General features: G+C 42.3%; 2 protein-coding genes across 5 annotated transcripts; both read left to right on the top strand.

The window, feature by feature from the left end:
- Positions 1 to 10: 10 nt before the first annotated feature.
- On the top strand, positions 11 to 6,453 carry fbxo42 (F-box protein 42). 3 transcript variants are annotated; one of them, XM_030419351.1, is made up of 11 exons: positions 11 to 277; positions 1,178 to 1,457; positions 1,666 to 1,782; positions 2,356 to 2,490; positions 2,983 to 3,030; positions 3,149 to 3,302; positions 3,395 to 3,505; positions 4,058 to 4,154; positions 4,395 to 4,451; positions 4,545 to 4,661; positions 4,761 to 6,453. In XM_030419351.1, the coding sequence occupies exons 2-11, from the start codon at positions 1,184 to 1,186 to the stop codon at positions 5,829 to 5,831; spliced, it is 2,181 nt and encodes a 726-aa protein (XP_030275211.1). In that variant the 5' UTR covers positions 11 to 277; positions 1,178 to 1,183; the 3' UTR covers positions 5,832 to 6,453. The 3 variants fall into 3 exon arrangements, with proteins under 3 accessions (XP_030275211.1, XP_030275210.1, XP_030275212.1); XM_030419350.1 differs by having other exon boundaries at positions 16 to 213; XM_030419352.1 differs by lacking the exon at positions 2,983 to 3,030 and having other exon boundaries at positions 19 to 213.
- A 1,736-nt stretch (positions 6,454 to 8,189) lies between these two features.
- On the top strand, positions 8,190 to 15,966 carry slc25a34 (solute carrier family 25 member 34). 2 transcript variants are annotated; one of them, XM_030419384.1, is made up of 6 exons: positions 8,190 to 8,285; positions 8,816 to 9,535; positions 12,302 to 12,367; positions 14,175 to 14,327; positions 14,436 to 14,570; positions 14,693 to 15,966. In XM_030419384.1, the coding sequence occupies exons 2-6, from the start codon at positions 9,035 to 9,037 to the stop codon at positions 14,867 to 14,869; spliced, it is 1,032 nt and encodes a 343-aa protein (XP_030275244.1). In that variant the 5' UTR covers positions 8,190 to 8,285; positions 8,816 to 9,034; the 3' UTR covers positions 14,870 to 15,966. The 2 variants fall into 2 exon arrangements, with proteins under 2 accessions (XP_030275244.1, XP_030275245.1); XM_030419385.1 differs by having other exon boundaries at positions 8,211 to 8,285; positions 8,820 to 9,535.
- Positions 15,967 to 16,219: the final 253 nt, after the last annotated feature.

Here is a 16,219-nt window from a genome sequence, read left to right as displayed (position 1 = left end):
GGGGCGCAGTGTGTCGTACATGGGACCCACCCTGGTACCACAGACGGCGAGCGGCTGCTGGAGCGTCGCTGTGCTGCGGAGGACGCTGTTCACACAGAGCGGAAGATGGCGACTGTTTGGAGGCTGCAGAGGAACCTCCGGAGCTGATACCGGGGGGAAGGAGAGAAAAGATACACACTCAGAGCCCACCAAAAGACCACGGCTAAAACAACGGTATTAGTTGCGCTGAAACAGTTGAGGAGTTAAATTGGTCATCTCAGGGGGAAACCCTGACAAAGTATGTGACATTAGAGGAGCTAACGCTAACGTTAGTCAATTACTGCACGCAGCCTCTGCTCAAGCTAACGCTAGCAAAGATTATCAGCATCAGACAAGACTGAAGATGTCAGCTAGCTTGTTAGCTAGAGGGGTGTAACGTTAGTTGAGCCTCTTGGGAGGGTGTCGTGTCATTAGAATAATTTGGAAGGGAGGTGTTTCCGTGATTGTAAAGGTATTTAAAAGTAAACGCGTGATCTGTGGCTACATGCCGTTAGCTGAAGATTCATTGATGTTAGCTAATGATAGCTTGGATGCTCGTTAGCCTCTGCTAGCTTATGTTCTCTGAGGATCAAACGTTAAATGCTGAAACATGTAGCTGTTACGCGCCGGTTAGTCAGTGAAATAGTGGTGTTTAGCACAAGCTGTTCCTCGTTCAACTGTGTACTACATATATCGTTTCGTTTATTTTCTTAGGGAAGTTAGCTTAGGGTGGTAATTAGCAATAGCAATGTAACAATTCATTTATTATGTGACGGCTAGCTGGTCAGATGTGGCTAACGATATAAGAGGCTGTGTAGAGGGGCCAGCTGCTCAGTCTAAAGAAAGGGCACCACCCGTCTCAGACAATGGATGTTGATAATTAAGATTGCTGGTCACTAAATGCTAAAATGAAATGGTGGTTACAGCTTTGCAGTGTCATGGGGGTAGCACGAATTCTTCCAATTGTGTTTTAGGCTTCATCGTCATTAAGTTGCAGAAATCCAGTGTAGAATGTAAAGGTCAGGAGTCTTATTGGGGAAAAATGGCCAATTTGAATCACTGCCATAGTGTAGCTAATTGTAGCTCATGGTAAACATGCTCCTGAACATCCTCAACATTAATGCATACATCACTAGCATGTCTCCCCATGTCTCAACAGACAATAATGTCACGCTCTCCTGAAAATGAGGATGGATGCTTTGTTGCCATGGATACAGAGGACGATGGTGCAGAGCCTGCTGGGATAACAGAGGAAGTAGAGGCAAAGATGGGGTCCTGCCGACAAGAAGGGAACATGGACAGCGGTGCCAAAGGAGGGGGGAGAACAATGGTGGAGTTGCCAGAGGAAGTTCTCGAATACATTTTGTCCTTTCTCTCACCTTACCAGGAGCACAAGACTGCTGCGCTTGTGTGTAAGCAGTGGTATCGCCTTATTAAAGGTATGCCTGTCACATTTACATAATCCTACATAGAACTGAATCAGAAGGTGGACTGATAGCAGTGGGAGTGTGTGGGCATTATACTATGAGCAGAGCAGTGAAACTTAGCTTTAAATACCTGAGGGGGGGAAAAAAATCACAATACTGAAGTAAACAGTTTAAATGTACTCATTGTCCATGTTTAATTATTTTGTATTTCTTTTGCAAGGTGTTGCTTATCAATGCTACCACGGTTTCTTGAGAGCTGTCCAGGAGGGAAATATCCAATGGGAAAGTCGCACATACCCATATCCAGGAACCCCCATCACTCAACGCTTCTCACACAGTCAGTATATGCTGCTATGCAACGTTTCATGTCAAAAAAGGCCTGCATATCATGTTTACATTTTTTTAATGAATCTGCTCATTCTTAGAAATCAGGTAACGCATCTAGCATCTCAATCTTGATGTGGTAAAAGCTTTGTATCAGATAATGAGTTCAGTGTGCAGCAGATAAAATGACTTCTGTCCAGGCTGAAGACTGAAAAGAGCAACATCAGACACTTTTGTTATCTGATGAACTTAAAAAAAAACCACTTAAAATAGATTTGTGTTCAGCTGATTTTGACAACTTTGATAATTTTTCGTCGGAAAGCTTAACGTTGGATTTTTAAGGTCATCTGACGGAGGGAAGTAGGCCATCTTAAAGAATACCTATTTTAAATCATGAAGCAGTCTCCCAGTGCAGCTGCACACCAGTATGCACAACTATTTGGAGATGTCTTCAACCTTCCATTTTATTGGAAACACTAGGCACAGATTTTCCTCTTTCAGCACACAAATAAAAAACATTACTTAAAATTGCTCAAAGCTCACTGTTGATCCTGTTGTAGTAAATTCTCTCTTTCTTGGGTTGCAGGTGCATGTTATTATGACTCAAACCAGTCCATGTATGTGTTTGGCGGCTGCACTCAAAGTAGCTGCAATGCTGCCTTCAATGATCTATGGAGACTTGACCTCAACAGCAAGGAGTGGATCCGCCCTTTAGCCTCAGGTATGACTCGGTTACAAGCAGTAATATGCAGTTAACGGGAAACGGAGCTCTTTTTACGATGTGTTGCTCTGGTAAAAAAGTAACTTCACATAGAGCTTATGTAAGGGGGAACTGTGGGAGGGTGAACCACATGAGTGAATATAGTAGTCAGATGCTCAACAGCAGTAGAAGAGTACACAGTGTTTGAGGAGGCGGTGTTAAATATAAAGAAATACTGATGAAATGAGATTGTAGTGAAAAAAATATTTTACCAATGCAATCACATTTTATTGCTTTAAATCTGAGCTCTTGTATTTTCTATGTGTATGTGCAAGCTAAGGACTAAGAGGCAGAACTCTGTATGCTGTGTGGCACCTGTGTAAAGAGCGTTTACTGAGAGATTTGGTCTCCAGCATCATGAAATCAATGCTCATGTTTTTCTGTCACGTGTATGTGAGGTGAGGTGTTTACAGAATCATGGAGTCTTACTGTGTGACATGTTTTCCATTTCAGTTCAGCCACTTTCATTTAAGGCATTAAGTAGGAGTAAAAGATTTAAAGGTGCATTTTCTTCCCCACTAAAATATTCTTGGGTATATTTGAATTGGAATACTGCATGAAAAAGAAATACAACTACATGCTAAAATTCGAGTCATATCTTTGCTCTTTTGTTTTTCAGGCTCTTATCCGTCTCCCAAAGCTGGAGCAACTCTAGTGATGCACAAAGATCTGTTGGTGCTGTTTGGCGGATGGACTCGCCCCAGCCCGTATCCACTGCACCAACCAGAAAGATTTTTTGATGAAATCCACACCTACTCCCCTTCAAAGAACTGGTGAGAGAGACTTCCATACTATGATTTTAAAAAACTTAGTTGTGACACATCATCATCGTTATCTTCTTCTCCCTTTTCTTCTGTTGTTTCAGGTGGAACTGTATAGTGACAACACATGGACCTCCACCTATGGCTGGCCACTCCTCTTCTGTGATTGGAAACACCATGGTGGTGTTTGGGGGATCACTAGGAGCACGTCAAATGTATGAATGTATTAACTTATATTGTACACAGTATACAAAATGTGCTGCATAAATTAAAACTAACTTGTTTACAATACAGCCAAGATGATGTGACATCAGGTCACTTTTGCGAAGTTATAAAGTTTCGAATCTTTGTTCATACATAGTAAAAAAGTTATTGAGTTGACAGGTCACTGAGCAAATGATTTACTGAGATGATGAAGTATTGTACCAATGTACATTCATTGTAGTTGTGCACATAAAACGTAGCAAATGTGACTTTTTTAAAGCACAAGTGACATGGGAGCTTTTCCACAGCCTGTGTAGACAAACTATTAGAAAACCTGGACGTCTAATTTGACAAATATCGAACACCATTTCTCGAACATGATTAACAGCGTCCCAAACCAGGATGGTGTTTAAAACATCCCACCTCAGAAAGGGAAGTAATGATATTTTAATGTGAAACACATTTCAGCTTTATGTCTGAAACTTTTGTTGAGTGGAATGTGTTCGCAAGTAAAATCTTTGGCTGTCACACCTCACCATGTTGTCTGTGATGATTCTGATTAGGAGTAATGAGGTCTGGGTTCTGGATCTGGAGCAGTGGTCCTGGTCCAAACCACCCATATCTGGCCCATCTCCCCACCCACGAGGAGGCCAATCGCAAGTAAGAAGGCTTCAACATTCAGGCTAAACAAAATAATTTGTAATTTTTTTCAATTTGGGTTAGTATTCCTACCCTGACAATAGTCTATCAATGAAGTTCTTATTTAAGTAAAGTGTTGCTTGGATAGTAAACATTTTAAGACAGCTTTCACCTCTCCATGTTGAGGACAATGTCCCAGACACCGAGACTTAATCTTTTCAGATGACATTAAATGACACCTTTCAAATGTTTTTGTACTAGATTGTGATTGACGATCAGACGTTGCTCATCTTGGGAGGCTGTGGTGGCCCTAATGCAGTAAGTTATTAACTTTTTTTTGTATCAGATAAACAGTCATGTGATTATAAGTGAATACAGTCTTGACTTATCCTGTTGTCTTGTGTGATGAAGCTCCTTAAAGATGCCTGGCTCCTCCACATGGATGCACCACCATGGAGGTGGCAGCAGCTGCAAGTAGAAAATGAGGACCATGGGGCCCCGGAGCTGTGGTGTCACCCAGCTTGTAGAGTAAGTGTCTGTCTTAGCTTTCACTCCTATCCCCCACATCTATTCTCTGGGTTCAGCTCTAACATGTGTTTTTTCCTCATCTTGTCTATTTACCTCTAGGTGGGTCAGTGTGTTGTAGTTTTCTCGCAGGCTCCATCTGGCCGCGCACCACTCAGCCCAAGTCTTAACTCTCGGCCCTCCCCCATAAGTGCCACACCTGCCCCTCTGGGCCCCGAACCGCCTTCCCTGCGCTCTCAGTCTCCAGTTCGGAGTGGGGCCGCTGGTGTCGTCCTGGGAGCAGTTGAAGAGGCTCCATGTGTAAACGGTCGATGGGGAACGCTGAGACCTCGGCCTTCAGCTAGAGGAAGTGCCAGAGATGGGAGCCCTTCCTCATCCCAGCAGCCATCACCTTCACAAGGCCCAGACAGCCCTCCTCTTCCTCCACTCCCCCCGTTATTGAATGGATCCTCCCCTTCGCCCCGGACCAGCCCAGCCCAGGCTGCATCTCCTCCCTCCCGCCCTCACCTGCCTGCCTCCACAGACTATGACTGGGAGTCTCCCCCTTCTGCCGCTCACCACCCTGAGGTGCCCAGCACTAACGGCCTGCATACACCTCCTTCAGGCTCTCCGCGCACTCCACCAGGAGCAGTGTCCCCTGCTGCCTTACGACGAGGTCTGGAAGCAGTGAAAAACAAATCTTCATCATCTTTACCATCTTCATCATCATCATCGTCTTCCCTTCAGACACAGGGGGCTTCGCCTGGAGGGGGAAGTGGTGGTGGTGGTGGAGGAGGAGCAGGTCCTCCTGGAACCCCTCCGTCATCATCCTCCAGCCCTCCACAGGCTGCTGGAGCTGATGGACATGCTATCCCACCCATTGCACGGCGTCTTGGCCATCACCCGCCTCAGAGCCTGAACGTAGGGAAACCTCTGTACCAGTCTCTCAACTGCAAACCCATGCAGATGTATGTGTTGGATGTGTCCCGGGCCAAAACTGCTGGGGTGGTGTCCTGGAGAGTGTACGGGAATGGGACTCCTGCTGCAGTCACAGGGCCACCTGAAACCAGCCTTCACACAGTGGTACAGGGGAGGGGAGAGCTCATCATTTTTGGGGGCCTCATGGACAAAAAACAGAATGTGAAGTACTACCCTAAAACCAACGCCTTGTACTTTGTACGCGCTAAAAGGTAATGCAGCTGCAGGTGGGATTTGGAAGACGGACGCACCCTGTGACCACACAAGGGAAATGACACACAAGGCCTTTTTCCTATAGAGAGGATTATGGGAAAAGAACATAATCATTGTTAGATATTCCACTTCAAATTCACTATTCTCCCTTCTGCCTACAGCGAACATTCAAAATAAAACACTTTAACTACACTTTGATAAAAACATTTGTTTGACTGAGAATCCTGACTGTGTGTGTAAGAGAGTGTGTGCTTGTGTGTGACTGCAGTGATTAGAGAGAACAGGACATTTTCCCCAAAAGGTGATCAACCAAACAATATCATTTCTGTTTTTCTGTGTCACCCTCCTCTGAACTCTTGAAAGAGGAACACATGATGAAACGGACGCTTTTAACAGAAATGGTTGACGACTACCTTGCTTTTTGTATCACTCTTTAAAAGCCTGCAAAGTTTACATTGAAAATGGTGTGAGTGTGTGTGTATGTGCGTTATGTGTGCACGGTGGTGGTTAAAATTTGTTGACTAATGTGTGTCGGGGGCCATGGTCGGTCGGATGTGATGGCACTGTACTATAAACATAGTTAAACAATAAAGGCCTCCATGTCTGACCTGTCAGTCTTACAGTTCCTCCTCTGTGTGTGTCTTTCTGTATGTTTCTTAAAATGGTTTACATTTTGGGATATATTTCAGACTAAAGACCAGTTAATCAGTGACAAAAGTGGTTATGGTTAAATTATCGGTTATGCAAGTGCTGGTTAACGTAAGACTCCAGAAAATTCATGTACATCTATGAAAATCTCCATAAGTGCATGTCACCTACAATCAATGTGTGTGTGCATTCTCATAAACATCACTGCATTGGCAAAAAGATCGCACTTTGAGGTCCATTAGTGGTTGTTCTGGAGCTTTTGATTATATTGTTAAAAAAAGTCATTTAATTTATTTAAATTGATCACATTTACTTTTAAAAAAACAAACAAAAAAACACTCAACCTTAAAGCTAACACAGCTGAGGTGTATGGAAGCAAAGAAGACCATAACCGACATTTATTAGTAACTGAAAACCTAAATAAACTGTAATACTAACGTTTCTATTTAGATGTTATTGAATTCCTAGTATTGAAATTTTTTTGTGAAGGAAAGAAGGGAGTGAGACAGCTGTTTGTTACAATGAGGTAATGTTTCTATTTGTGGCTTTGCTGATGGTAAAACAAATTTAATTTTGTTTGAAGGGGCACTTTGTAGTTTTGGGAAGACATTCATATCAAAAGTGAAAGATCTTCATTGACAGATTTTGTTATGCTTAAACTATACAAACAAACTCCTTGTTTTCATGACTGAATAAACAAAATGACCTGAAAGGACAGCACAATGTCATACTGTTTCACTTTGTTTATATTTGGCAGACCCTGCCACCTTTATAGCTCCAAACGGTGTTCTGGGACCTTATTTTCTTGTTTATTCAGTTATGGCGAAACAAATTCTGCGTTTGTATCATTACATCATTAAAAGGTTGAATTTTCTTCTTCTTTGTTTTAGTGCCGTATCGTATCATCAGACTACAGAGCAGCTTATTGCTTCAGGATGTGACACTCCTCAATTCATGTTAAGGACTCCACCATGGATTGTATGACTTGTTCGACCCAGAGTCTGAAACCAGCTGCGTGACTAACATGACTATAACAGGGAAATACCCAATCTTCCTGCTGATGGTCTGGTTTCCTGCCGATTAATTACCAGTTAAAAGTTCCTTATAGTACATCTGAGCATTAAGTACTGATTTGCAATTTAATGTATTCAGTGAGTCATGTATCTGACGGTGAAGAGCTGTAGAAGAGCGCCCTCTAGTGTCTCTTTTACATACAGCACATAAAGTAAAGGGGCATCTGAGTCATCTGAACTGCGAGTGGCATCATTTGTTCCCACTGTCATTTAAAGCCAATACATTTCACAACATACCTCCGAGTATTTATGATTTCTCAACAGATGTACCACATTACTTTTCATTGTTTACAGAGTCATTTTGCTCAAAATGTCTATAAAACAATCACAATATAACAAACAGGTCGATTTCAGGTTTGTGGTCCTGGAGTGAAACAGAGCACAAATTTGTTTGTTTTGTTTCTGAGATTATCCAGACTATCTTTGGCAGATTAACCTTGTTTCGGACACCTATCCCTACTCTCCTCTCCCTCAAACACCCCACCCCTCCTCTTTGACCAACAATAACCTTTTACCCAGAGAGCTCTGATTGGACTGGTGCAGGGGCAGTTTTAGAGCCGAGACATCTGATTGGCGCGCACTCGGGGATGTGGGGATGTGGCAGATAGCACTGACACTCCATTGGCTCCGACTCCAGGGAGTGGGAGGAGACTCTGACAATGAATGTGCTGAGGACACATGTTTACAATGATGGGGGAGAGAGGAAGAATGGAGCTGCTCAGGAGCGCTGAACACTGTGAGTTTTCAGAACCAAGTCACCAAATTGAATAGATATTATTGATAACTTTCCCAGAGGCGCAGGAGAGGAGTCTTCTACCTGAGGGTGTTTGCCTCTGGTACTTCTGCTCAGCTCGTGTGTGTAGTTGTAGGGTGGTTTGAATGAATTCAAGAGGACTGGTGCTTGACTTGTCCATGTCAGGTGATTTTGAGGTGGTCCTGCATCCTTAAATGTTTGATTTGGAAGCTTGTGCCTCTCATTGTCAGCTGTAGTGTTGTTGAATTTTACCGCTGCAGGTTTAGAGATGTGTATAAATGTGTGTGTATATATATATATATATATATATATATATACAGCAGGAAATGTTGTGTGACAGGTTTTTAAGATATCTGTAAGATGTCTGTCAGGAGCTAAAAAGTGAATGTTTTCCCTTCCAGCAGGACTCATATCAGCCTTTTCTCTTAACACACATGCACTGTCTGTCCTGATACGTAGAGCTCAGCCTGAACTTGGACCTCACAATTCAATATGATTACATTTTATTGCAGATAGTGCCTCTGTTGAACAGCCTGACTGTCAAGTAAGCTAACGAAAGGACACCAAAGGGAGACATGCCAAGAAGATACTAAATGAGTTATCACACCAGCTGATAGCTTTTGTTTCTCTGTTCTGTACCAAGAACAATACATCTCCCTGTTCCCTGACAAACTGAAAACAAAGGGGGACAAGTCATCACAGGACAAACTCCTCAAATCCACCTCTCAGGGATGACCAGTGCTCGGCTGCTGCAAGCCTCCCCAGAACAGTCTGTGTTTGCTGCCCAACCTCCCCACAGAATGGCATCCACTGTGTCCGCCGTACCCCGTGGTGTGTTCGGCCCCTCGCCGCCTCCTCCAGCTGTCTGGCCACCTCTGGACTTCGCCCTGGGTGCTCTCGCCTGCTGTGCCGCCTGTGTGTTCACCAATCCCCTGGAGGTTGTAAAGACCCGCTTGCAGCTCCAGGGAGAGCTGCGTGCGAGGGGATCCTACCAGAGACACTACCGAGGAGTCTTGCAGGCTCTCTGGGTGGTGGGCCGCACGGACGGGCTCCGGGGCCTGCAGAAGGGGCTCTCAGTCGGGCTGATCTACCAGGGCGTGATGAATGGAGTGAGGCTGGGGTCCTACTCCTACTGTGAAGCTCTGGGTATCACCTCGTTCCATGGGGGGAGTCTGCTGTCAGGGGCAGCGGCCGGGGCGCTGGGTGCCTTCATTGCCTCTCCTGCTTACCTGGTAAGTTTACCTTTTTCTTATGACCCCTGAAAACACCACAGTCTCCACCTGCAACCCCTCAAAAAAGGGTGAATGTTTGTGAGTTGGATGAAGAGGTGAAACTATGGAATATAAAACAATGTTTTTTTTATTTCCCGCAATGGTGAATCTCACATATTCATCTTATGACCCCTTGAGTGGCTCCTGAGGAGAACTTTTGCTCTATATGTCATGACAGGTTGACACTACAAGCCATTTTAGGTACATTTATGTTGTGACCAGTTAGTGTATGTTAGTGTCTTGTGTTTGTCCAAAAAATGACACTCCGATGTGAAATATATGAAACAGTCGTATGCACCCTTTTCTTGTGACCATTCAAAAATATGTCCCTTAAATGTCACTTTCGTGGTCTCTGTTGTATCTGTTTGTGGTCCAAAACTAAGATTAACAGGAAACTGACACCCCACGGACCACATATGATCACATGATCAGGTTACACTCAACCTCACACACACGAAACCTAATTTAAACCTAAGTTAATTAACCCCCAAACAACTGACGTGCGCTAAAGGAAGACAGGAGAGCTAATGTGGAAAGACGATATGGGTAACTGTGTTCAGATATATAATGCAAAAGGTTTCAGTGTAACACTGTTTTTTTTTTATTTTTTTTAAAGCAAACAGGTTGTATGTTTAAACAATTACCAACTCATTCGAACCAGTTGGATCACCTTCCCTGAAGTAATAATCTGCAGCAATATGACACATATGTCAGCTTGTAAGCCTGTGCAACAAAGTTATGGACCACTTGTGCATTGAAAAGGGTTTTAGCCTCTGTAATCTTTTCTACTTTCCATACTTTAACAGATCCTCTCCTAACAAAATGTTCATGCAAATGATGGGGGACAAGATCCACAGCTCTCATTTCTGTGTTAAATACTTTTTAAAGCAACAATATGTAACTCTTTGGAGCAAGACAACAGTTGGAATGGGGGGACACTTTTGGTCCGCTCTGATCCACCAGGGGAGGTAGCAACAGAGCAGTAGCAGAGACGAATCAACATCTGCGTAATGACACACCGGAGCAGCGTTGTGTGTTTTAAAAAACAAAGGCAGTGTCGAGGCGAGCCTTCGTTGCAGCACTATTGTGGAATCTCTGTGTAAAAGAGGCGATACCTGTGAGGTGACATCGTGTTGCTTTAGAAGTTTAGACAAAGCTTATGTGAGGTCTCAGCAGTCTGATTTAGTCTAATCATGTGGATAGCTTTCAAAGTATCAAGTCCTTTATTGTCATGTGCACAACAGATGCAGTGAAGCCATCCTTGGCAATGAAACTCTTAATTCTCAGGCTCCCTCCAACAAAGCTCAAACTATGTATAGAAAGAAAATCACTCAAGTAAAATGAGAATCTAAGACATAAATAAAGTGGAGGAATGGGAAAAGTAATGCATTCTTGGTCAGTTTTTTTAACAAATGCCCTTCCAGTATATGTTGTTGTAGAGTAATACATAAATTTACCTTGTTCCTTGTGTGAAATTCCCCCATTATGTTTCCCCATATCGTGTTCCCTTGCTGAGCTTTTGTAGAGGACTACAGAGAGGGAATTTGGCACTAAAATGATGATAAATATGGAAGATTTCAAAAACCATTATGGACTGAAACTAATGTTTTAAAAAAATCCTCTTCTGCGCCATATAAAGGGACGTTATTAAAGTGAATTTCAATGGAGAATGAATGAAAACAACAGCATCTTTCTAATTGGGAGACGGAAAAAAACAAACCTCAAACCTGACATCGCGGACGATCATAGTTTAACTGGAACAACAACAACATTGCAAGTCATTACAAACAGACACATGAAACCACACTTGCTCAGTTTCTAGGGGCGTCTGAAATGTCCTGACTCTATTTTTATCCGGCAGAGAGCTTTGAAGGAGACGTAATGTCACGTAGGTGTGTATGTAGTCAGGTCAGTCGCAGGTCACATGTAGTTTGACAGAACACAAGATAAAACAGTATGACGATCTTACGGATGGATGAGCAACATATCTCTTCATTACTCATCTGTCAACATGCAGCTCCCGCTCAGCTTTCATCAGATAGATTCAGATCTAATGTGCATCCATAAAAAGTGGCGAGACTCATAAATGTTTATTTTCTTAACTGACATGAAAACCAGTCTCAAATGACTCTTTGATATCCGGCACCGGTTCATGAACGTCCTCTGCATGTCCCTGTTTAAGCGACAGAAGCAGTGTTGTCGTCAATACATTCTAAACCATGTAACCTTCTGCTCCGTCATGGAAAGACAATATTATTTGATGAGGAGCCTGTGAATATCTGGGTCACTAAATATACCCTGCACTGTGCCTCCACCTACCCACTGCTGCCAAAAATATACAGTATCTTGTGGCTCCTTGCTGTGTGCTGCTGGTGGCGGTTCAAAGAGGAGAGGTGAAGGTTATTTTTTATTGACCCTCGAAATGAGATCCAGTAGAGTGGCGTCTTAGTTTTGTGCTATAATTGCTTCAACAGTTGTTGATTGTAAGGTTTCACCCAAATGAGTCACTGAGGAATTGAGGTTACCCGGAAACAGATGTGTTATGAACCGCACACCTGGTGATTGTTACCTGTAATCGTTACATAACTCATCTTAGTCTGACGCAGACATTATCCAACTTAGTGACCAGTCTGGTTTTGTCTGTGCTTACTTTTTTTTTTTTTTGGCACAGTATCTCATACAGTCTGAATGCACAGTAAAACCTTGTGTGTTGTTTTTTCTTCACAGGTGAAGACACATCTGCAGGCTCAAACGGTGGAAGCCATAGCAGTAGGCCACCAGCACAACCATCTGGTGAGACGGACAAAATAAGTACACACAAATACACCATATTTTAAATATATTTGGAATTTGGATGCACGATATTATCAGAAAGTCATCAGTATTTCGGATTAAATATTGGTGCGTTCAAGGAGCTCACCTGGTAGAGCATACGCCCCATGTACAAAAGGCTGAATCCTTTCTTCAGCTGCCCAGGTTAGATTCCACCACTGACCCTTTGTTGCATGTCGTCCTCTCTCTCTCATCTCCCTTTCTTGACCAAAGGTAGTAATCGATGCAATAAAGGTACAAAAAGATGGCCCCCAATTTTTTTTTTTTCGCTAATGAAATATCAGCATCGGCCAGTTTGACAGGCTGATAAGATAACGTTTTAATAATGCGCACACCGCACGTCAACCATTAATGAAGTAGATTTAGTGAATGTGTTTATTTTAAAAAGCATTGTTTGTCAATTTCTGCCAAGAGTAGACATAATAATATGTAAATTCTTCTTTAAGAGAGACTCGATGTTCTCTGCAGTTAGGTTGAAAAAAAAGTGCATATGTCTGTATCGGCAATTGGCCAAAATGAGTTGAAAAACACAGTAGTGTTCGATGAGTTTGGGTAACCCAAAGCGCAAGTAATGAGATGCAAAAATAAACTACCTTACAAACAGGAGCTTCAAGTAAAAGCAGCAATGCCAGAGTGTAAACGTACTAAGGATGATTGATACGTTGATGGCAGTTTAAGGTCGAAGGAATTTCAGAAAACACATTTACTTTTCAACATAGTCATTTTCACACGTAGTCCGGTGGTTGTGGAGCGCACGCACCCCTTCTTTGTCGAAGTCGAAAGCAGACCAAGCAGTGATCACATCGCAAACACTGACAAAATGTCAAATTACCATCTTAAAGGTCTGGTGTGAAGAATTTAGAAAGATCTATTGGTAGAAATGGAAGACAGTATATTTATAAATTGTGTTTTAATTACTGTACAATCACCTGATATTAAGAATTGTCGTGTTTTGATACGTTAGAATGAGCCTTTTATGTCTAGAGAGGGAGCAAGAGTTGAACTGCTTGTGCTTGGAGCGAGAGCTGTATAACTCATCTCCTTCTACCTGTCGCCATGAACCTTTCAATCATCCCTCTTACAACAACATAACCAATCTCTTTCATTCAAAATTCAGAGTAAACGCATGTAAGTGTTACCAGAAATATGTGCTTAAAGTATCCAGAGTTAAAGCACTCATTATGGAGAGAAAATATATATTATTGATCCGTCTCTAACTCTATTTATGACCTTTTGGCAATTTATTCACAACAAAGCATCATAGGTTACACAGTGATCACAGTGATGCAAAATCTGCGGACATAACAAAAATAAATATCTTTGCTTTGTTTTTCTCTAAATCAGGTTTCTATTCTGTGTGCGCTCCAGGGAATATCAATTAAACTGGTGGTCACTCACCTTTTTATTGGTTTTGTACAATTTTGAGGTATTTATACTTGAGTAAATGCACTTATTTACATTTCGCCACTGACAGATATTTTACTGTGTTTGAACTTTGTACTGATGCCGCATTATGTAAGAGCTGAAGTCAGGCCAACTAGGCGTATTCAGTCATCCATGAAGGCGGTCAACATTTACAAAGAAAACTTTTGTAGTGGTGGATAAAGAAAAAGACAGAAATACAACATTGATTATGCGACCCAGTGATCCCAAAGCTGTAAATGCATGCTTATACACACAACATTAAAACTCTGTTATCAGCAGAAAACTGACATCAGAAAAATGCTCCTAAACAAAAATGAAGTACTATTTCATTCTTCCATTTCAGGGAATGTCTGATGCCTTTGTTAGCATCTATAGAAGAGAAGGTTTAACTGGCCTTTGGAGGGGAGTGAACGGGGCCGTGCCTCGAGTCATGGTTGGATCAGCTGCTCAGCTGGCAACCTTCACCTCGGCCAAGAACTGGGTGTCACAGTCACAGGTGGGTGTGACAAACGGCTGACGTTTTTACTGTGCATGGAACCAGACAGCTGCATCAGCCAAAAGTCAAACCTTGATTACTAATCTTTTTTTTTTTCTTTCCTCTCAGTTGTTTAGTCCAAACAGCTGGCTCACGGCCTTGATAGCAGCCATGATCAGTGGAGTGGCTGTGGCGTTCACCATGACACCGTTTGATGTCATCAGTACACGTCTCTACAACCAGCCGGTGGATGAATCTCATAGAGTGAGTTTAATTGAGGTCTTTCCATCTTAATTGTTCTTGCACTCAATAATGGCACAAAAGACTTGCTCCAAGATCAAGTCAGGACGCAAAGCTTAAGTTGTTTTTCCTTGTCTGGCTTTCAGGGACGTCTGTACCATGGATTTTCAGATTGTATGCTGAAGGTGTGCCAAGCTGAGGGCCTGCTGGGCTTGTATAAAGGCATGGGCCCTGTCTTCCTGCGTTTGGCCCCGCACACAGTGCTCAGCATGCTGTTCTGGGATGTGATGAGGCAACAGACAGTGAAGGACAAACAAGGCTAGAGACGGAGCTGAAGCACCCCAAACTCTGAGTTTGACTGACTGGACTCCATTAAGCTACATAAGCGGTCCATCTGTTGATAAAACACTGAGTTTAAAGCAACACTATGTAACTTTTTTTTACCCTGAATAACAGTTTCAAAGTCATGTTGATGGTACAGTGTCTTGTAACAGGGTGAGCGGTGTCTCTGTCACAGCTATCACTTGTTTCTGCATTATGTAACTTCAGTGAGAGGGTAGGATCACAGCGTTGCATTTATATATATCACACATTTTCTACATAATGCTGCTTTAAAGCTAAAGTTCAACACTCTGGGAAATATTTTAAAGCAGAGAGTTTGATGAGAAGATTGATACCACTCCCGTGTCTGTGCAGTACATATAAAGCTACATCCAGCAGCTGGTTGGTTAGCTTATCTTAAAGACTTGAAACAGAGGGAAAAGCTAGCCTACCTCTGTCAACTGTAATAAAATCCATCGACCAGCATGTCTAAAGCTCCATAATAAGCACATTATGTCTGAATGGTTAAATCTGTACCAAAATAAATATGTTGAAATGTTAAGTTTTCGTTTTAGGAGAAAGGTACTCGCTGGATTATTTCTTGGCAATGACCGTTACTTTGAACATTTAAGATATTCCCCGATGAGCTTTCGAGGTGCTGGATTTTGTAACCATTTGACAGACAGAGGCTGGACACATCACATATCAGGATTTTACAGAACAATGAAGTCGGTGATTAACTATCAGGTTTTACTTTAATACCTCACATGATCAATTCACAAAGCTGAAATGAGAGGAGGGAGACTCATATGGCGTTTGATGACCTGGAGAACAGATCTGGGTTAATAAAAAAAATAAGCTCTGTATATCATGTTTGGAATTGTTCAGACTTGAATGGATAACTTTAGTTGCTTTGTTATATGTAAAGAAAGACACCTCATGGGAATGGCATATGAACTACTCATACCTGAAGCCAAGAATGCCATTTCATATGATGTTTTTCTTTACAGAAATGTAACCTACGGGTATTTAAGGCCTTTGAACAGCAGTGTGTTGTAATAATGATGATGATAATAACAATAAATTTTTGTATGAAATGTGTTAAAGAGCCTTCATTTGAATTGTAAGTGCTTTAATCTTGAAAATACACAATGTCTTAGCTGCATTGTAAACAAAGTGAGACTTGATTCTGGCCCAGTTCAGAGGGGTCTGATTGCTCTTTGAGTCTAATCATGTTTTTGAGAGGATTTTCCGCCTCTTTCATCAGGAAGTGATTAAACTGACAAAAACAGTCAAATCACATTTGACCTTTGGAGCTGCAGCATGGAGCGCGCTCGGACCTGATCAGCAGG

This window comes from Sparus aurata, chromosome 6 (genome assembly GCF_900880675.1).
Source record: "Sparus aurata chromosome 6, fSpaAur1.1, whole genome shotgun sequence".
NCBI classification, from domain to species: domain Eukaryota; kingdom Metazoa; phylum Chordata; class Actinopteri; order Spariformes; family Sparidae; genus Sparus; species Sparus aurata.
This window is presented reverse-complemented; position numbering and strand designations above follow the sequence as displayed.